This window comes from Sander lucioperca, chromosome 10 (genome assembly GCF_008315115.2).
Source record: "Sander lucioperca isolate FBNREF2018 chromosome 10, SLUC_FBN_1.2, whole genome shotgun sequence".
Taxonomy (NCBI): domain Eukaryota; kingdom Metazoa; phylum Chordata; class Actinopteri; order Perciformes; family Percidae; genus Sander; species Sander lucioperca.
In genome coordinates this window covers 30,664,439-30,686,893 of record NC_050182.1, presented here as the reverse complement: position 1 = coordinate 30,686,893, position 22,455 = coordinate 30,664,439, and the positions used below count along the sequence as shown (strand labels likewise).

General features: G+C 39.9%; 3 protein-coding genes across 5 annotated transcripts in view; 1 reads left to right on the top strand and 2 right to left on the bottom strand.

Moving 5' to 3' along the window:
- Nucleotides 1–14: 14 nt before the first annotated feature.
- Nucleotides 15–3,708, bottom strand: dscc1 (DNA replication and sister chromatid cohesion 1). The gene is made up of 9 exons (XM_031298737.2): nucleotides 3,342–3,708; nucleotides 2,764–2,932; nucleotides 2,487–2,621; nucleotides 2,177–2,267; nucleotides 1,807–1,945; nucleotides 1,580–1,632; nucleotides 1,304–1,458; nucleotides 617–765; nucleotides 15–415 (listed from the first exon to the last, which is right to left on the bottom strand). Exons 1-9 carry the CDS (start codon nucleotides 3,509–3,511, stop codon nucleotides 304–306), a joined length of 1,173 nt encoding a protein of 390 aa, XP_031154597.1. The 5' UTR covers nucleotides 3,512–3,708; the 3' UTR covers nucleotides 15–303.
- mrpl13 (mitochondrial ribosomal protein L13) lies at nucleotides 1,854–16,489 on the top strand. Of its 2 annotated transcripts, none has more exons than XM_036006287.1 (7): nucleotides 1,854–1,981; nucleotides 7,895–8,018; nucleotides 8,398–8,491; nucleotides 9,127–9,187; nucleotides 10,733–10,819; nucleotides 12,192–12,313; nucleotides 15,951–16,489. In XM_036006287.1, exons 2-7 carry the CDS (start codon nucleotides 7,967–7,969, stop codon nucleotides 15,973–15,975), a joined length of 441 nt encoding a protein of 146 aa, XP_035862180.1. In that variant the 5' UTR covers nucleotides 1,854–1,981; nucleotides 7,895–7,966; the 3' UTR covers nucleotides 15,976–16,489. The 2 variants fall into 2 exon arrangements, with proteins under 2 accessions (XP_035862180.1, XP_031154598.1); XM_031298738.2 differs by lacking the exon at nucleotides 1,854–1,981 and adding an exon at nucleotides 3,897–4,032.
- A 100-nt stretch (nucleotides 16,490–16,589) lies between these two features.
- The window catches only part of col14a1a (collagen, type XIV, alpha 1a), a 146,116-nt gene continuing 140,250 nt past the window's right edge, over nucleotides 16,590–22,455 (bottom strand). Inside the window, exons 48-49 of one of the 2 annotated variants that reach the window (XM_036006281.1) lie at nucleotides 17,716–18,130; nucleotides 16,590–17,675 (exon numbers count right to left, since the gene is read on the bottom strand). In XM_036006281.1, coding sequence (XP_035862174.1) covers nucleotides 17,811–18,130 — 320 coding nt within the window. In that variant the 3' untranslated portion in view covers nucleotides 16,590–17,675; nucleotides 17,716–17,810. Of the gene's footprint in view, nucleotides 17,676–17,715; nucleotides 19,325–22,455 lie in introns of those variants that run through there. The other variant, XM_031298735.2, reaches the window with a different exon arrangement.

Here is a 22,455-nt window from a genome sequence, read left to right as displayed (position 1 = left end):
GAAATTGAATCGTCAGTTTACTTATTTTATTACCAACATGGAGCATTTTTCTTTTACAGACAAAACATGAAATAACCAAGCTGAAGTTTAGTTTTAGTTACAAAAACTTTATAACTTTAATTTTAAGTGGTTATTGTTATCATACACTTTACAAACTAGCTACTTAAACTGCTGTGAGATAGTTGACAATGCTAACAAGGATTTTTTAGGGAAAATTATTTGTAAAATAATAGTAACTCTGGGAATTAACATAACATGACCATGTTCATTGTCAAATAATTCAGAACTGGACAGTTCACATGTTCATGTAGCCACAGGCCTTCTGGAGTTGAAGACCTTGATCCCATTTTGCATTGAAGATCGAGCATATTTGGTCAGTAAAGCTCCAGTGGTCTGTTTCTCTCCACACAGGTCCCTGAACGAGGAGAAGAGGGAGGAAGCATTACACATTATGATCTATCAGATAGCCGAAGGTATAACTTATGCGATTAGTTTTTTCACTTATGTCAACTAGACAAATTCATGTACTTTTATTTCACATAAATGGTAAGGTTCCTGTCATTATGGTTATTCTTTTGCTTTTATTACGATAATGTCCTGAATGGATGACACCTACTGTATGTATGGCGTGATGTCGTCTTCTGTCCATTTCTCTCTGAGTGTGAAGAGGTGGTTGAAGCGCTCCAGCGTGTCTTCTGAGAGATCCTCCACCCGCAGCAGGGAGATGGTCTCTGGACGGGAGTTGCGGTCCACCAGGGCGACACTCTGGAAGATTTACACCGCTGTCAGCACTGCAGCCAGTTTCTCAAGAGGAGTCAGTAAGAATGAACAGAGAGAAACATCTGCAGCAAGTCGCTCTTTTATTAAAAGAGCATGATTTGAGACTGTTGTTCATGTTTTCTCAGTCTAGGTCAGAGGCAGATGGAAACTAAATCCTCACATGCAAAGAAATGAGCAATAAGATAAGAAGAGTCTGGTGATTTAAATGGATTTTTGACTCCTAGAAGCCATAGCGCTCTATGATATTACTACTGTAGTCAACCTATTTGACTTTTATAAATTATGCATGAACCCATTGTGCTATTTTATAATCAGAGACAGCATGAAGAGAAAGAAAAGAGGGGCGCCTGGATAGCTACACAGGTTACACAGGCTCAGTCCTTGTTGCAGTGGGCACAGGTTCAACTCCGACCTGCGGCCTTTTGCTACATGTACTCTCTCCCCTTTCACATCGTCAGCTGTCCTATATAATAAAGGCTTAAAATGCCCCAAAACTAAGTATATAAGAGAGGTACAGGCTAACCTTTAGTTGGTCCAGTCTTGTGCTCATGCCCTCTGGAACGCTCTGCTGCCAGACTTCCTGAAACTCCTTCAGGTTGAACTTGATGGCGTTTTGCAGCAGCAGTAGCGCTGTGCCCCGACATACTTTATCCTCATGCAGTGCATAAAAAATGTTGTCTATATAGAGGAAGGAGGATACAGAGATGTTAGTACTGTGTAGTTTCATAGTGACATTATTATGTAGGGTTCTACTACCAATTTACTTCTAAAAACTTCAGTTTGGTCTGTTTTTCTTTACCGTTTTCAGTAAAGCGTTTCCCATAGCAGTTCAAGCAGTGCTCGATCATCTCTCTGTAAAGAAGAGAATCATTATTGGAACCTGGCTAAGACTTATCTAGCTTCATAATAGATGCCCAGAGAGTTGCCTTAGCCTCAACACCACTAAAAATCAACTCTTTTAGTTTAAACTGTTAATATTTTGCTTTTCCTGTTGCATGAGCATGAGGATCACATTTGTTAACTTACTTGGGTTCCAGTGGAGCTAACTCATCCAGAGTGGTTTGAAGGGGAACCTTGTTGAAGGACCAGGACTCAGAATCTACCAGCTGAGTCACATGACCGAGCAGCTTCATCTCGTAGTCGAAGTCCAACATGCGCCAGTAGCCTAGAAGACAGAAACAATGCTCTCTCTAAACACCTGGTAAGTATATGTTTTGTTATTTATATTACTAAGTATAGGTAAGAATAGAGAAATTGTTTTTATAAAAGCATCTTCACGGCACTGTACCTCCCAGGAGCACAACCTTGGCAATGATTTCCTACCTATTTGTTACTTTTCAGCAAAAGCAACTTTATCAATTAATATAGTACATTACTCAAAAATGTCACTGTTTACCATCTATCTGACAGGCATGGATGGTCTCTAAGTGGGTCTTTAGCTCCTCTTCACTGGCCTGGATCCTCTCCAACAGATCCTGCATTGTGTACTGGTAACAGAGGAACACATACTTACTAACAGCTACAATGACATTTAAAAGAAGTGGGACACTTACCATTAAAACACTCAAAATGTAACAGTCATCTCAGTCAGCTCTACTAACATCTATGGTTTTAAAGCCATAAACTTCTAATAAGCCCTTTACCTATATCTACACAGTCCTACAGGATATGATGGTTAATTACTTCACTGTATAATATGTATTTACCCTGTTTTCTGTATTCTCCTCCTGCCCCCCTAAAGCAGGTCCTTCATAAGGATTCTCCATTAAAAGCTTCTTCAGTTTCTTCAGTTTAGGACGGTGTTTCCGCAGTTCCCAGTAGCTGTTACAAAATCCCCAGATCTACAACAGAAGTAGCAGTATTGTTAGTGTATGTAGGTCATACATGCAATTAACCATTTTGTGCATATACTACCCAGTAGGTTGGGTCTGTTTGTGTGGGTGTTACAGTTTACCAGGCAGGTAAAGTGTGTCCTTTCCATACCTGAGTGTGCACCACATGAGAGCTTTCCTGGCTGTTGGTTAGTTGGTCTGGTGTTCTGCATCCTGGTACAAACAGCAGCATGTTGGATGTATCGGCTATTTTTAAATCATAGGTCTTGTCACCACTACAGAGCACTGCACGCTCATCCGTATCCCCTCGAATCACTAGACTGGAAAAAGGGAAAATGATTGTTAGTTATAATTCATTAATTACATTTACATATTTTTACATCCATCCTGATAATGCATATTGGGCCACTACACTGCACATCAGCTTAAATTAGAATATCCTCAATTACATTAATAATTTGAGTTACACAAGTAAAAAGAAGAAAGGAAAGACAGTAGTTTACAGACGTGCTCTTGCCAGGTTTAAATTAATAGTAGGCCTACTGCGGAAATTATTACTTCATTAGTCAATCTACACAAAATAAGCTGACTACATTATGTTTTTAGATATTAAATGAAATGACCAGACGGAACAGAATAACATAGAACACACAGTTACATCAAACAATGACGTTACCTTAATGTCTGTGTTACACATAGGCACGCTTATACACATCATTAATACCTTACCTTTCCCCAGATTCTATGTGTTTGCACAGCGTGTCGTCCAGCTCCATCAGGCAATAGTCTGCAGATGAAACGTTTTCCCCAAAAGACAGGCAGTGAATTGTTTTCTGTAGATCTTCCTCTTTTAGTTTGGCGATCTGCAGAGTGGCCTGAACCTCCTCTAAAGTTCTCATTTTGGGTTAGATCGATAACGTTTTGATAAATAAGCAGCTTTTTGACTCGCGAAACAAACTGTCACAAACTACCCCTTTTCTAATGTGCAGTAACAAGTCAAATCTAAGGTTGCTTTGTAGCAAATAACCAGTGGCTGTCAAATTTCCCCGCTCTCTTTCTGTCGTGGGAAGGAAGTGTGGTAACTACGTTGAGGTGCGACGTCAAAATAGGACCGGGTAGAAACTATTACTCGACAGCAACTTAAATGAATGCTAAAATAATTATCCTTGAGCATTTATTTAAAGTGTGTCGTGAGATTTACTAACACTTAGTTGGAGCGTATCCATAAAATTGCGGTATATGTTGATACATGAGCTAAATATCCATAAACCCCGTAATATAGGAACAGTGAAGTCTCATATCGTGTTTCAACTGAGAGAAATTACCAAACGGACCGTGACTCACGTTGGTTAAGGGTCAAATGTTTTGAGGATGTGCTGGTAGATTCATCGAAATGTCAAGTTTCTCTAGATCTGCCCAGGTAACGTCAACCGTAGAACTTATACATTTTTATCTCCCAATTTAAACGTTATGTGCGTTAGGTTAATGTAACGCTAAAGCACAAATAGGCCGTTAGCTAACGTGCGTTGCTAACGAGCTAACGTTAGCCACGGTGTGAGTGATATTAATGTAACGGTATACATTTTATTGTAACGGTTAGTAATGTAACGTTAACAAGTGAACTGCCCTCAGGAGTTCGAGAAATACACAGGTGTCAAACCACGTTGTAAACCTTCACATAACATGTTAACAGTCAAATGATGCTAGCTTAAAGCTTTGTTTTTGTTTTCATTTTAACTTTGGTAAGAAAATGACAGAAAAAAGGAATAGGGGATTTGATTTTAATTTCTATGTCAGAGTTTATTGTTCTGGCTTTTTAGTCGAGCATCTGAAAACCACCAACGATTCTGAATCTGAACTGTTATTACACACACACACACACACACACACACACACCATCATACCTTAATTTCTATGTCTGCCACTTAGGAGTTTTTTGCAGACACTTATCCCTTTCTTTATATGTGGTTAATGCAAAGTACAAAGAAGAACTTGGATTGACCAGCAGTGTATTTGGGATGGTGGTGTTTGGTGCGTTCTGTAAATTAGTGTGATACTGTCGGTTCATGGATAACCCAAAAAGCTTTATTTGGTTTAGGTTCAGGTTGTCACTTGTCATAGTAGTAAAAGCACAGGTGTTATTAATGATGACTCCTTTGTATTAAAGAGTAAGCCGTGACAATGCAAGCATGCACAATACTAGGACCCTGAAACTGAAGCAGCTAAATGGAACTCAGCCTCAGTTGTTTTATTACTTACACCTGTGCTATCCCTACTGTGACATTTTACATTACATGTCATTTAGCTGACGCGTTTATCCAAAGTGACTTACAATTGCTATATATCAGAGGTTGCACACCTCTGGAGTAACTAGGGGTTAAAGGGGGTGATAGAATGATTATATAGGGTATTTCACACTGTTCCTTAAGGTCTCCTAATAGGGTATGTAACATTGGTTGGGCTGAAAATTGCCCGAATGCTATTTTATTAGGCCCTTAAGTACACTGTGAATATGGCTCTATTTGGAACAAAGAGCTTTTCTTCCAACTATGGTATGCTCATGAATATTTAGATGAGCTGCGCACTGATTGGTTTGAGCGAACCCCATAGAAACACATTGGAGACGAGACAGCAGGTCTCATATTTCTTATATACTGTCTATGCATATTTCAGACACTGCAAAGTTATACGTTGTTTGTCGGGCTATTTCGTTATTAAATTCACTTCTGAGACTTTTTTTATGCGAGAAATCAACTATATAAAGCTCAAATATGGGCCGTTTTACGAAAATTGATGGCTAATTGCAAATTTGGTAAGACGTGTCGGACTTCAGGAGCTCCACACAGTCTGACGAGAAAACGGCAACCTCCATACCCAGTGAAAGTCACCGTTTCTCGGCTACTGGACTACTGGGGCTCGGGGCTCCGCGGAGCTGGCTGGCTGCCAGCTGCCGGCATAACTAGAGGATATTTAGTTTGAATTTTGTCACGCCACTTATATAACACATACCCCAAGGTCTTATAAAGCTAACTATGGTGTCCGATTTCAATTTAATGCATTTTTGTGAACATTGGGGATTTCGTTAGCTGCTACTGTCCCTTCAATCCTATGTGTACAGATTGCGGCTAGTTAGCTTCACTTTCGGCATAATTAAAGTATATTTACAGTTTGAATTTCGTCACGCCACTTATATAACATATACCCCAAGGTCTTATAAAGCTAACTATGGTGTCCGATTTCAATTTAATGCATTTTTGTGAACATTAGGGATTTCGTTAGCTGCTACTGTCCCTTCAATACTATGGGTAAAGATCGCGGCTAGCTGCAGGCCCTGGAGCTCCATCAGGGCCTCGGCATTTTTAGGTCCAGTAACCCAGAACCGGTGACTTTGCGCGGGTATGGAGCGCTGCTGGCTTCCCTTCGTGACGGAGATCCAGCTAGCTCACAGCGAGTCTATGAAATAGGACACGCCGGGCGACAAGGCAGCACCGGCTGCTGTCACGTAGCCTGCTGAGCTCCTGCTGAACTCCGACACACAGTCTGACAAAATTTGCAATTAGTCATCAATTTTCGTAAAACGGCCCATATTTGACCTCTACATAGTTGATTTCTCGCATAAAAAAGTCTCAGAAGTGAATTTAGTAATTAAATAGCGGACCTCTGGAGATCTGCATGACCTAGCTAGATTCAGAAGACTAAGCTGACCTCAGGTCAGTGGTGTAGCCTATGCAAATGTTGGGATGTTTACGTCAACTTCCAGCTTTGTTGAGATTCGCCCATTTTCAGCAGCAGTTTCAAAATGTGAGATTTGCAGAGGATAGGGGTATCAATGGGATTTTGAGCTTCTATGTATGTCCTATTTACCCACCGAACTGTCGTTATTCACCTATGACAAGGTAAAATCAGTTTTGCATTCTATCACCCCTTTAAGTGTCTTGCTCAGGGACACATTGGTTGATGTATCACAGTGGGAGTCGAACCCAGATCTCCCACACCAAAGGCATGTGTCATATCCACTGCGCCATCACCTGAAAGACATGTCAGAATAGGGGCTTCCCGACCGGAGGGATTTTTGCAGTTCTTGGAACTAACATTCCTAGAACACTTTTTTCGTTGTGTTCCGACAGGAAAAAATTGGGGATTTTTAAGTTCCTCTGGCCTCAGTAGCGTACTTTGTTAGCTCCTACTTCAGAGCAGGGTCTTTTCCCTTTTCCCTTTTCCTAGTTGTACTTGCTTGGTCGAACTTATAAGTCACACCCACTGCCAACTCGGAACTTGCAGACAGAGCAACAGCGGGACATTTTTAACAATTTTCACCATCTTATTCATCATTAAATTCACTTCTGACAAGGTTTTAGGCGAGAAATTAACTGTTTAGATTTCGAATATAGGCAGTCTTGTGAAAATTGATGCCAAATTGACAATTTGCTTCAAAGTTTTCGGAGTTGAGAAGCTCCAATGATTGAGGCAACAGCCAGCAAACGCCTTCCCCGGCTTCTAGCTCGTCGCTCAGCCAGTCTTGCTCAGACACCTCGCTGTAAGCTGGAGGTCTCTCAGACCGCTCTCGTAAATAAGAGGCTTTTATTTCGCCGTTGACGGTTCGTTTGTTTAAATATCACAACACATGTCCATCATAAGATTAACGGGAACCTGTGGTTAACTGTCTTTTCGGAGTTAAACTCCACAAGCGTGTCCTGCGGCTCGCCGGCCGTGACACACACACACACACACACACACACACACACACACACACACACACACGTCCACAGCGAAGGCAGAGGTGGGGTCTGTTCCGAGTATAATAAAGCCCCGTCGGTGTTGAGCAAAACATTACGTGAATTACTACGAGAGTGGACGGAATGCGGAACTCGGAAAAGTGGACTGATGCGGCGGTGCAGGCACTGCTGGCCATGTTGACCTCCTCCATGCTGCTTTGTTGTTGTTGTATGTGGCGCTAAGGTCTAGTGACAATGCTATAAAGACCATTGCCGTGCTTGCGTCACTCCCTTACCCCTCCTACCAGTCCCTATGGCCACTTGGCCAGTGGGAATGCAAACGGAAAAAAAACATTTGGGGGGAGAGTAGTTCTTAGAACTGCTTAGAAGTGTACTTTTCCTCTAAAAAGTACAAGTACTATCCAGTCGGAAAGCACCTATTGTCTTTCAGGAAGAGGCCATTGTCACAGAAAATATAGGTCTCTTTTCTTTTTCATACCATTAAACCTGTGATGGTCCCATGCCTGTCAGTTTTTGAACACATACTTTCTCTCTTTCTTCTTCCAGCAATGGGCGACATTTGCTCGTTCCTGGTTCCTGATCGATGCCAGGGTGCAGCCTCCTGGAAAGATCGCGACCATGTGTGCTGTTAGATTACAGGGCAAACACAAGCCTATCTACCATGCACTGAGTGAGTAGGAGTCCAATCTGACACAGGACGCACACATAAGGTCATGAGTAACTGTAATATAACCCTTACGCTACGTATAAACCTCAATTTCTTTCTAAACCACAACCCACTCTTGTTGTGACATGGAACGGCCATATGATGGCAGTAGAGGATAAACAACAGAACACAGCAACTTAATACAGTGACATTGTCAGAATAGGTTTTTTGGGAGGATAAGTCTTTGTTAGTCTAGCAAACTAGCTGCTGTTTTTGGTATTATCATTGGCATACCAGCCGTGTCTGTCTCTCTCTTTGTTGAAATAGTCAACTATTTCTTTTCATCATTTTTACCATAATGATACACCTGAAAATAAATATCTTGTTCTGAACATCTTTGCAGGTGACTGTGGTGACCATGTAGTAGTAATAAACACCAAACACATAGCTTTCTCTGGAAACAAATGGGAGCAGAAAGTCTACTCATCACACACGGGGTAAGTGCATACTCCTTCATGATACTTCACATTTCCTTTACGTTTTTCCTCTATTTCCAATTTGTCTTTGTTCTTCAATGCCCATGAACCACTCAGAAAATGTTCAAGAAAAGCATGTCTCAGTAGCCACATTCATAGTCTATACTAAAACTTTTGTGGTCAGTTATGTTGATTTTTTATTCTTGACTCAGAGATTTACAACAAACGTTTGGTTTAAATGACCGATTTCCTGCATAGTACTTAGTGCCTTCGCATTAGAGATTGGGCGTGGTTAGTTTTGTATTTCTCTAAAGTTTGCTTGTAATACGGCACTTTATAGGGGCACACGGTAAGGTCTGCGTTAGATGCTCTAATATCCCTTGACTGCTGAAAAGCCGTTAAAATGCATTTCCATTTTCCACAAGTAGCGATGTGATTAGATTTGCAGAATAAAAACAGAACGCTCTTTAATATATTCATCACTTGTTTAGAAGAAGATATTGTCATGTCTGGTAACGATATATGTATACTTTTATTTTCATATATATCTAATAGCTGTAAACCAGAGAAGTTTTAGGGATGTTAGAGAATAATGGTCTCATGTCATCTGATACATGTTCAAAGAAACAAGGACTGACCGAGCTTCTCTTTTTCAGGTATCCAGGTGGATTTAAACAGGTCACAGCTACCCAGCTGCACCAAAAAGACCCAAAAGCTGTAAGTGTCATCATCAGTGTTCTCCATTTTTTAAATTATTATTTAGAAAGAATTCTAAAACCTCAGATGTTCCACGGTCACATTCCCTACACCATGAGTTTTTTTATTATACTGTATGTATGATTTAACCCACATTCTTGGGGATTGAGATTAGTCTCATTTCTTTGTCTGCTACATGCTGTGTAGAGCAGGTGCTTCGTGGTTTGACATTTATCCCTTCCTTCATATGTGCTGCTCATGCATACTAATATGAAGTGCAGAGAACAGCGATTAAACTGCAGTGGATTTACAGTGGTGGTGGTGGTGGTTGGTGCGTTTTGAAACTCTGTAAAAAGAATGTCAGTTCAAAGATAACCCCTGGGGTTTTGGTTGTGTTGCATATTCGTGGTTTCAGGTTTAGGGACACTTCACTGCGCTACATATGTAGTTATACTGACATTTAGAACTTGATGTGACCTTCATACTGTACTTGACGAACCACTGGCACTTGACGTCTGTGTTGCAAAACATGGAGGCTTTGTCACAAGAGAGAAACAGCCCACTCATGAACCTTTAGAGCAGAGATCTTCAACAGGGGGTCAGGGACTCCTAGGGGGTCCTTAGAGTTACTGCAGTTTTGTGCCACAGACAGGGTCGGGAGCTCCATTTTTTATAGCTTATAAAATGTTGATTGACATCTCACAGTGGACGCAGGGTGCTGCTCCTGTGGCTCATATCCACTAACACTAGCATTGTGTTGGGTTAGTTGGGTTTGTTTTTACCACTTGCAAGTCTTCACATGCATTGTGCTAAGATCTATTTGTCTACTCTTATATTTGTTTATTGTTGCATTAGATTATTGTCTATGGCCTCATTTTAGCATTTGTCTGACCTTTTCCCACTCGATCTGTATTCTACAACAGCAGACATCAGACTAATCAAAGGAACACAAGGGGCATTTAACCACAGGTCAGAAGTGATTGGATGTTGCACACTAGCAACAGGGCTGTTCAGAATCGTTTAACATGTCAACTACAACAGCAGAATGAGAGCCATACACAAGGGGTTTGTAGACTTTTTCCACGTGTGGCTCGCGTAGGCTATAAAAATATGCTCTTGCTATGTGGGAAACCCTAAACATAGGTGAATGACCTGTACTGGTTTCCATTCTGTAGTTTAAAACCAGAAGAGACATTTTCTCTGCTGTTGGCTCTTTGATGATGCGGGTTTTAATTCAGCCGGTGACCACATACTGTACTTGTGTCCTGTCGGTGGTTTAGTTATAATGAGGTTTGGAGGTTGGCGAGCGAAGAGCGAGAAACAGAGTTGGACAGATGAATGATTTGTCAGCGCAGCCTCTGTCCAACATCTCTCTCCAATGTCTCAGTCCAGTAACTCTCTCCAAGTCGAATTCACATTTGTGCAACAAGCCTCACATCGAGAAACAGTTTTGGATGCAAATGTGAAAAAAGTATGTACGGTTGCTATAGACACTGGCTTAAAAAAGAAAAGAAAAACAGTGAGCTGATTGTATGTCAACCTTTTCAACGTGCTTCTTGTCGCCAGATCGTGAAGTTAGCGGTTTACGGTATGCTGCCAAGGAATCTGCACCGCCGCACCATGATGCAACGATTACACATCTTTCCTGATGACGTAAGTCCAGTTTCTCCGTATCTCTCCAAGCTGAGGCGTCTTCAGACTGCCACCCTTACACCTTAATTAACCAGGCTTATTAAGGACAATCAGAAAGAGGGCACATTATGAGGAGCACTGCTATCATTTTGCAGACACTGACACAAAATAATTAACCAGTTTTATTCATCCAGGTCACCTTTACAATTAATATCAGTTAATTACTATAAAATTAATATATGTAGTTCAACGTGATTGTTGCCCTTGATGGAGGAAAGTATTAGTCCTTTTCTTCATCTACATTGTCTCACCGTGTGTGTGTGTGTGTGTGTGTGTGTGTGTGTGTGTGTGTGTGTGTGTGTGTGTGTGTGTGTGTGTGTGTGTGTGTGTGTTTCCCCACTGGTTGTGCGGTTGTTTCAGAAGCACTTTAACTCGTTCTCACTCTTCTATAAGTTAAAGCTGTATCAGTCAATATTTTTATTTTAACAACAGGTCAAATGCCTGTGTTTATGTGAAAGTGTCACAGTGACAAACCCACAGAGCAAGATCAGCCGACTCAGTTCGCCTCAGTTGTGCGGAGTTCTTTCAGCTTTTTGTTTCGGTTTTACGACCCGCAACTTCACTGTTCTGCATTACTTCAACAGCGTTTTTTTTAATTTGCACCAGACAGATGTTTTCAGCAACAAAACTCTAAAAAGCCACTGTACACTACCTGCTCAGGACCAAACAGCAGACGGACTTAGTAAGCAACCAGCATGTGTAACATAGTGAAGCATTTAGCAGCTAAGGTGGTGCAGTGATCTGCAGGCATTAGGTAACATTCAATTATGATTGTTTTAAAATGATGTTGGCGTCACACATCACAGCTTCTGCAATAAATAAATTAAATAAATAAAAAAGGACTTGACTGTTAATTGACCTTGGCGGCCTGCCCAAATATTAACTGGATGTAATTTTTATCCATGTGAGAGAACATCATTCATTTCAGGCATTGGAAGAAAATCAGATGTTTGAGTTTTGACTTGTAATGTAATACATGAGGTGTTTGATGTCAGAATATAGAAGTGAGGGAAGTCAGATACCTGTCATTCTATTTTGGTCCTGACTTGATATACACCATCAGAATTGATGTTGTGCAGTGTGCATCCCTAATTACAAGCAGATGGGCTTCCTGAGGCTTGTGAATGTCTGCAGTCTCATCTCCAATTCAGAGCAGATCAGGCACTGTAAAGTTGCCTGTGAGTATTTTGGAAAGTGGAAATGGTAACTTCTTCTTTATTCTCAGCTTCTTTTTCTTTTATCTGTCTCATTTCCTTCCTTTCTCCTTGAATTTCTTGTCCTGCCCACATTTTACAGTTTAATTTCAATGTCCCCTCTGTCCACCCCTCACTAGGAGCTGCCAGAAGACATCCGAGCCAACCTGACGGAGGAGCTGCCACAGCCCAGAGAAATCCCCAGGAAACTCAGCGAGTACACGCAGGAGGAGATAGACGCCTTCCCCAGGCTGTGGACACCGTATGTAGAAACACAAACACTCATACAGTCTCTTCTCAAACACACTAATGACACTGTCTATGCACACAGTGCACACTTAGGTGTCACTGCGTATAAATGCTAATACAGATCAAATATACCCGTATAATATACAAAAATGCATACTTACTATTTAGTGCTATTTGTATTCAATTGACTGAACTAAACAGAAAATTCCAAATGTAAACATTTGTGGTAATGCTAACCCTTAACTTCTAACTTCTAGTGACTTTTTTAATTGCCTGACATACTTTTAAAAAATTCCGCACTTAGGAGTCCTTTCTTCATCTTTTCATCCTTTGCACCATAATGAGTAATCCACACACAAACACACAATCATATTTCTGTGTCTTGTGCTGATGAGGAACAGGCAGAAGGGGGCAATGTTGATCTGAGTACCATGTCACATTTCTACTTCTCACACCCTCTTTGTGTATGCCAAACACCCTGCCTTTGGGATACAGTAGTTGTCATAAAGTAGCATTAGATTATTTGGAATATTTTATGCTGTTATATCTTTAAAAAGAAATCATTATTTCAAATACTCTAAAACAGGTACTGAAAACCTGACCGAGATAAATGCATACATTTTCATATTTTGCATTCAAAAGAATTGCAGCTTTAAAAATCTGACGGCAGATGGTGAAGGTACCAACGATACGGTGAACTTGACTTTAGAGGAGAGCCACAGTAGGTGGCGTGTCACTGACCATTAACTAGCGCAGTACAGTCTGTTATGTTAATGAGTAAGGAGGGACTCACGTATTGCCCTGGCCCGACCTTCAGCAGTGAACAGTGCAGGCGCTTTTACACAGTTTACTACACAACATATGTATTAATGGATCCAATTCTAAAGCGTGCAGACCGCCTTTTTATGGCCAGTTTCACTCTGGCACTTCAATCATGCATAAAAAAAGTAAGATGCAACATTTTTCATTGTAACTACAAACACATGTGGCTGTGGTGTGAATGCTTGTCAGCTAACAGAGAGCTGTCAGTATGTGACATGAGGCACAGAGAACAAAGACTGGCTGTTGGACGAGCAGCCACTTGATTCTTTGGAATAAGATCTAAGGTTAAAAACTCACATGATTCTGTTCCTGTGGGAATCCAGTCATAGGAACTCACATATAGTTGTAGTACTTAAATATATGACCCTTTTTCCCCATGTTGACATTTTTATTCAGTATAGATAAAAGTCTTTGTGGTGTTTCCTGTGTTGTGCTCTGATAGCTGAATACTGTAGTGCCTTGTGAGCTTTATAAATTAAGGCCATAGTACTTTATGCTATTATCAAACATATAACTGAAGGGCAATGCAATATAACAGGCCACTCAGGTTGTGCTCTGTAGATGTGTGTCAGCAGTTCAGTTGTATTGTTTAACAGAATCTTTGTATCGCAAAGATTTCTGTGTTTCTCCCCGGCCTAGTTGTTGTGCATTTGAATATAAATGGTAAAATGACACAAACGTGGAGAAAGTCAGCTGTTTTTCCACCACTTCCTGTTTGTACATATGAGGTTTCTCTGTGTGGTGTGAGAGAGCATCTGCTATTTGGCATAATCCTATTCATGGCTTTTTGAGTCGGTTATTGTCTGGCCTGAGATTAGACTGACATTGTGACCCGTGGCTTGCTGATCATGAGAATGTCGTCCTGTTGCATTTCTCTGGCTTCACCTGTAATAAACGCCATTCTGATAGGTTGACTGAGAGCTTTCTATCTTCCACCCGCTCATCACTAACATCCATCCATCCAGCCAGCCAGCCAGCCAGCCAGCCAGCCATTCGTAGCTCTTTATCCAGGTCAGGGTTGGTTCTCGTCATCCACATCTCATTATAACACCCAAGTCCGCTGGTTGTCTTAATTTGAACTGCTCAGAGGTTGTGACTGCTGGTCAGCTCGTAAAACAAGACAAAGTGGTAAATATAAACAGCTTTACACCTTGTGGCTCAACTTTTAGCTGCATCACAGTCTAATATACAGTAACACCGCTGTTAATGCAGTCAGTACACTTTTGACTCTCCAGGATTTGAGTACTGTGGAACTTAGTCATGCAACTTCTATGTGTTTCTCTACATTGTCCATCATGGGTTGTACATGCAATTTTGTGTAGTTGCTTTTGAATTGTATTACATTATTGATTTTGCCAACAATTATTGGCTTGAAATGATGAGTGGAATGACAGAACCATTTGTCATGATATTAGAGTCAATTGAGCCAAATAATATAATTCTCATACAGCTAGAGTTAACCAGCCATGCAGATAGTTTGGGTTTTATTTGTCCATGTTTTGAGATATCAACCTCCAAAATGTCTGCCTCCAGCCCAACCCAATGGAGGTGAATGGAGGTTTGTTTATGGTTACAGAAAGATTGAATAGCAGCACATCGTTCAAGAAATAATGTCCCAGTCACCCTGGCCAATCCAGAAAAAGAAGAAATAGTCCCAACTATTACTGGACAGCATGTTCTGTAGATTATCCAGAGCAATAGGGACGTTGACATTATTTCTTGAAACAAAGCTGCTGTTGAATTGTTTTTTTCTAAATGTGATATTTCAATGCTGTGAAGCACTAAATTTCTTTCACCTCCATTGTATTGGGGTGGCAGCAGAAATCTCAGACTCTCAAAACCTGAACATCTAAAACCAAATCTGCATGGTGAGTTGCCACAAGAGGCAATTGAGATGCTTTGTTGTAATTTTAGTGTCTACAAATTATCCTAAAAATTACTACAATGCTGACAGCATTTCAGTGATTCTGAAGAGGTAACCCCTCCATCTGGTACTTCAAACATAACCCACATTTGGTTCAAATTTATTAAGTGATACCACTCAGAGGGCTCTGAGCCAAAAACGGTTTTCATTCAGTTACTGTCCTCTTAGTGTTTGTGCCTTGTACAGACACGCACAGCATGTCTGCATTATGTTCAGCATCACTGTCAGAGTGTGTGTGCATGGTGATAAATGAGCCACTTCTTATTGTTTACTGGTCCAATCTGCTCAGCCAATCAGTACGTGTGCTCAGGCCTGTCGCTGTGTGATCGCCAAGGTCAATCTAATCCTGGTTTATTTAAGGGATGGGCCTTAGCCTAGTTAATATTCACTCACACTCTGCAATATTAATTTTCCTGATTTGTCTGTCTGTCTGTCTGTCTGTCTGTCTGTGTGTGTGTGTGTGTGTGTGTGTGTGTGTGTGTCAGGGGAGATGGGGTTGAGGTCATCGAGGGCGATTCAATTGTTACCCTTTATTAAACACAGTTAATATTCCCTCAGAAAACGTTGGAGCAGAGGAGCCCCCCCCCCACACACACACACACACACACACACACACGGTGCTCAGACACAGAACATTGACAGCTTGGTGGCAGAGCTATTACAACTGCTAACATTTTTCTACTATCAAACCCAATACAGCATGCCCTGATAATATCTGTCTGCTGCAATCTCTGCTCAAAATTAAAGGGGAAAAAACACAAAAATAGGATGCTGTGTCTGGTCTCATTTTGCAAAGAAAAGATAAGATGTGCGTGGTTTGTCATCTGTCACTTTCTCTCCATGTTCTTTTCCCAGACTCTTATGCCTCCCCATACTAATGCGTTGTCTTGTGTTTTCTCCACAGACCTGAAGACTACAAGATGAAATGAAATCGAGGCTGCCTGACGTGACCAAAGCACGCAACACTGAAAACAACAGCATCCTCGATTCTATTTCTCATTATGATGCTAAGGATTTGCGCCGAGATGTTATCTGTTTGAAAACACAAGTCATAACCGGGATGCCAACATCATCAACACAAACTCTGTGCTCCTCTACACACAATATACCTCGCTGTTAGTTGTATTACCCTCGACAGCAGACCTGAATTGTCCAGAAACAGCTTGAGATTTCACCATGTGGCTCAGCTTTGATCAGAGAAAATCAGATTCTGTGAGTTTTCCTCTCATTATACAACCATGAAATGATCCGATCTGGCCAATGAAAATGACATCTGTTAGCCGGTCCTGCCTTTGAAGGTTTGTGGGTTCACAGTAAAACCCCAATTAATGTTTTACTATGACGACATTCAGGCCATCAGTGTGGTTAGTCTTGTCAGTGTGTTAGAAATGTCCAATTGTGTTTATGTGAGTTGTAAAATAGGCTAATAAACAATTTAATAAACCTGTTCTTGTTAAGTAGTCTTTCTACATAAATGGTGTAACAGCTAGTTTAAGTTTGACCTTTTCATGTCATTAAAGTTGAACAAATGAGCTAAAACACATTTTATATTCTCATTACAGATTTATTGGTTATAAAATCAAAAATACAAAATAAATAAGTTCATATTGTACTAAGGGGTGTGGTGGCGAGACACATTCCTTATTAAATCTGTTCAATTTTGACAGTTTCTCAAATAGCTCAGCTCAACTTTTAGTTACTTTACTGCTTCTTTTTTCAGACTGCAGTGCAGGAGGGGTAAAGTTTACACTTGTGTATCCTAATTGGTTTAACTGAGAGCCAGCTGACTGTATTTAATAATAACTGGAGGTCTCATTCCAACAGGGGGTCAGAGGTCAATCAGTGAGCAAGCGGCTTCCACAGTAATCAGGCCCGGCTGCATAAGAACAATAAACAAAACAAACTGGGGCAGCAACACAAGACAAACAGCACAGAATCTGAGTATTAAAACCCAGAACAGACCTCGTTCATTATGTAGCAACAGAAGGAAATATTGCAGGACAAAATGTGATGGAAGTCAGATCTTCTGTGAATAACAAAAAGCAATACATTTGATTGTGTTCCATATTGTTAAGGTAATATTAAACTTAACAGAAATGGTATGCTTCTACAGTTAATTTCAGGGCATCAACTCCAATAATAGTTGGTAAAAAGAAGCAAACCTAACACAATACTGTACGGAGAAAATCACTTCAAGAACGAGAAGACAAGAAGGACATAAAGACAGCATGGAAGGCGGGGAATCGTGATTCATCAATATAAAAAGCAGCCTGTAACTTTACAAATGTTGCCAGCTCAACGTCCTCCATTTGAATTGTAAAATAATCTAGTTACATACAACCAAAACAAGATGCGCAGGAGACATGCAGCTTCACACAAAAAGAAGGGCTTAGTCCTGAATTCAGCTGTGAGATGGGAAGAAACAGGTCTTACCTTTACATTACCACTGGACGATGCAAACATAGATCAGGCACTTTTCGGACCCCCCTTTTTCACAGAGATATCATACAAGAGTCCACAGAGCTATTTACATTGTTTCACCAGATGGAGCAAACCACTGGATACACAGGGAGGCGGGGGAGGCTCTCACCATAGTTTCAGATGGGGGACGATGCGTGTGTGTGTGTGTGTGTGTGTGCGTGTGTGTGCGTGTGTGTGCGTGTGTGCATGTCAGTGTCTGATTTGTTTCCATGTGTGAATATCAGTGTGTGTGTGTGTAGGTGGCGTGCGGGGCTCAAGCACTTTAGGTGAGTCCATCCTTCCTCTAAAGTCCTCCCTCCTCACTCTCCTCCATGACGACAACATCACGTGAAAACCTCCTGGCGACGCCCGGCGACCACACCTCCGTGTCCTCAGAGTGGGTGGGGCTCGAGCGGTAACCATGGTGGCCGTGAGCCAGTTGTGAGGGCTGTTGGGGGTAGTACTGAGGGGGGTAACCACGGTAATAGGGGTCCTGCTCTTCCTCTCCCTCCTCCTCCTCCTCCTCCTCCTCGTCTTCGCCTCCTTGGTCGTTGTTGTAAGCCACTGCAGCAGGGTTGTACGGCTGGTTGTAGGGCTGGTAGCCGCCGTGAGGCAGGGGTTGGACTGGGGTGGTGGGAATATTTAGGGTCAGTTTGAGTGAATGTTTCTGGATCACCGCAGCTAACATAAAACCACCACCACGGGGAACATGGAGCAATGTTAAGGCTGACGTTTGGACTAAACCACCTTAAAAGCCACCATCACTTAAAAGCAATAAGGAGCAGTGTGCTGTTAAAAGGTTACAAAACAAGTTGAATAGGAGTTGCACAGGCAGATTTGAGACCTACGATAGTCCAAACGTTTAGGTTAATGAGAAAGTATGTTAATGAAATTTTGTTTGTGGGCTACCACATATTGCCCAGATCTGATAATTTTTCCAGAAATGAAAAGATCACATCTGGGTCACATTAGCAGTACATGAGATGTACAAATAGAAGTGTTGTTCAGTAATAAATGCAGCTAATCAGCATCAAAGCAATTCATCACTATTTAGCTGATCCATCAGGCTTTAAAAAATGGGATTATTTTTTCGTAGAGATTTGAGTTTGAAGCGGAGGCTGCTGCAGCAAACCATTGTGTGCACGAGAATTTGTTGACAGATGTCACTGAGATCAGTGGCGGTGATCATCGCAGCAGCGTTTTGGGGTTTTGTTCTTGTTATGTGGGAAGGTAAGCTAATCCATTTTTGTCTCAGAGACTGGAAATGATGAAGCAGCCAGATTAACGACCCAAATCTATCAAGCAAGTTAACTGATAGCCGAAATGAATCCAGTTTCTATTTAAATAAGGAATCACAGAGCATTGTGTGCATGAAGACTTAAATCTGGTGGGAATGTTTCTAAAAACTTACGCCAGACCTAAATGAGGACACAGAGTTGACTAAAATCACTTGTTAACTTTAAATGAGTGAATACAAATTTCCATGCGGTGAGATTGCTTAAAAAATCCAAATAATTTGACAGAAGATCAAACAAAAATCAAGTGTTTGTCGCAAGAGTAATTTAGAAAAAAGGTCTCTGTAAAAACAAAATCTAAAAACCGCTGCTGCAGGGTTAGAGGTCAAACACCAGGGCCAGGAGTAATTATCCATCAGGAAATATGGAGGCGTCGAAGAAATAATTTATCAATTTCAAACAACTCCGTTTTTAGTCTTATGTGCAGGGCACAGAGGGAGGAGTGGAGGGAGGTGAGGTGAGGAGAGGAGAGGAGGACAGTTGGAGAATGCTCCTCAGTAATCATTCCCATAGTCCTGTTGAACTTCAGTCAGAAAGAGGAAGAAACAGAGGGAGGGGAACACAGGGAAGATGTTACACCTCATATCAGGAGGAAAACCCAACAACACCAAAGACTTCCCCAGCTGTTGGGTTGCAGTTTTTGAGGTAGTAAAAGTGTTATAATCTGATTCTCTCTTTTAGGGGAAGAAAATACACACACCCTGAGTAAATTCTTGCAAAAATATTTAGCGCAAATAAATGTTAAGACTTTCAAATAAAATGTTTGGAAAGAAGGAAATGTGTCAGATCTCTATTTCTCTTTCTGTACACAAGAAAGTATGAATAAAGATTTACAACACAGAAATATTTAGTAAAAGAATGTACACCCAAAAAAAAAAGCATGCATTGTAAGTAATACTGAATCAAACTCTGCAAGCCCAGCAATTGCCTGCAGTTACACACCATAACTGCAGTATTTTATAACAAATTACTGAGCAAATACTCATTTAAAGGTGATTCATAGCATATGCACAGCTACACTAAAATATGATAAACTTGTTTATGAATGCTATACTATGACTTTTTTTGACATACTTTACTATGGCTATTTTCTACATAGTATACTATGACGTTTTTATGATTTTTTTGACGTACTATACTATGATGTTTTTATAACTTTTTTTGACATACTATACTATGACTTTTTTTCCGAAAACAAACTTTGTGTCAGGTCCGATAGCTTAGCGTAGACAAAAGGTTGAGTGTTCTAATCTTACATGTTTCAGGAAGTTTTGAGGTCCAATGTCCTAAGTTAAAGAGACGAATATCCCAAAATAATTTAGTTTTATGTCAGGTCAGATAGCTTAGAGTGATAAGCAAATGATTTAAAGACAGAAAGTTGGATGTTCAAATCCTATGTGTCTCATTTAGTTTTGAGATCCAATACATTAGTGAAAGAGACAAATAAGCCAAAAACATAACTTTTCTTTGTCAGGTCAGGCAGTTTAGAGTGATAAGAGAATGTTTGGAAGCCAGAAGGTCAGGTGTTCAAAACATATATATATATTTCATTAAGTTTTGAAGGTCCAAAATGAAAGAGACAAATATGCCAAAAACATAAACCTGTATGTCAGGCCAGTTAGCTTAGGGTAATAAGAGTATGAGTGGAAGACAGAAGGTTTAGTGTTCAAATCTTACATGTTTTGAGGTCCAATATACTAAGTGAAAGAGACAAATATGCCAAAACATAACTGTTTAACTGTAACAGTTAGCTTAGAGATCAGATCAGATATCTTAGAGTAATAAGAGTATGATTGGAAGACAGAAGGTTGAGTGTTCAAATCCTATAGAGTGCAATTAGATTGCAGTAATGAAGAAAAAATTGTGTTCCTGTCAGTCTCTCTTCCAACCTGTTGCTTCGGAGAGATACATATAGTTTTCGACATACTATGAATTTTTTTATCACTTTTTTCGACATGCTATACCATGACTTTTGTATCACTTTTTTCTACATGCTAAACTATGACTTTTTTTATCACTTTTTCCGACATATTATAGTATGACTTTTTTCGACATGCTCTAATATGACTTTTTTCAACTTACTATACTATGACTTTTTAATCACTTTTTTTTCGACATGCTATACTATGACTTTTTTTACAAAAACATAATCATTGTGTCAGGTCAGATAGCTTTAGGGTAATAAGCTTTTGATTGGAAGACAGAAGGTTCAATGTGTTCAAATCGTACATGTTTCAGGAAGTTTTGAGTGCCAATGTCCTAAGTTAAAGAGACGAAAATGCTGAAATCGGAAACTGCTCTGTCAGGTCACGTAGCTTAGACTGATAAGAGAATGACTTAAAGACAGAAGGTTGGGTGTTCATATCCTATGTGTCTCATTTAGTGATGGCCAATACACTAAGCAAAAGAGACAAATAAGCTAAAAACATTAATTTTATGTCAGGTCAGATAGCTTAGAGTGATAAGAGAATGATTGGAAGACAGAAGGTCAGGTGTTCAAATCCTGTATGTATTTCATTATATTTCATTTTCGTTTTGAGGTGCAACATGCAAAGTGAAAGAGACAAATACACTGAAAACATAAACTTGTATGCCAGATCAGTTAGCTTAGGGTAATATGAGTATGACTGGAAGACAGAAGGTTTAGTGTTCAAATCTTACATGTTTTGGAAAGTTTTGAGGTCCAATATGCTAAGTGAAAGAGACAAATATGCCGAAAACATAACTTTTGTGTCAGGTCAGATAGCTTAGGGTGATGAGAGACTGATTGGAAACCAGAAGATTGAGTGTTCAAATTCTGTATGGTGCAGTTTGTTTCAAGACTACATTACAGTGAGGAAAAATACAATTAGATGAAAAGAACACTTTTGTTCCGATCAGTCTCTTTCCCAACTTGCTGCTTTGGAGAGATACATACAGCTTTCAACATACTATATATATATATATATATATATATATATATATATATATTATGACTTTTTTTATCACTTTTTCGACATGCTATACCATGACTTTTATCAACATGCTATAATATGACTTTTATCGACATACAATACAATGACTTTTTTTTATCACTTTTTACTATGACTTTTTTAACACTTTTTTTGACATGCTATACTATGATTTTTTTCTACACGTTATACTATGACTTTTTTATCACTTTTTTTCACCATACTATACTCTGACTTTTTCATATCTTTTTCCGACATATTATAGTATGACTTTTTTCGACATGCTCTAATATGACTTTTTTCAACTTACTATACTATGACTTTTTAATCACTTTTTTTTCGACATGCTATACTATGACTTTTTTCACAAAAACATAATCATTGTGTCAGGTCAGATAGCTTTAGGGTAATAAGCTTTTGATTGGAAGACAGAAGGTTGAGTGTTCAAATCTTACATGTTTCAGGAAGTTGACTTTTTTATCATTTTTTTTGACATGCTATACTATGACGTTTTTCGACATGCTATACTATGACGTTTTATGACTATTTCAACATACTTTACTATGATGTTTTCATGATTTTTTGACAAACTATACCAAGACTTTTTTATTACTTTTTTCGGCATACTATACTATGACTTTTTTGTACATAGTATACCGTGACCTTTGTTAGGAATTTTTGACAGACTGTACTATGACGTTTT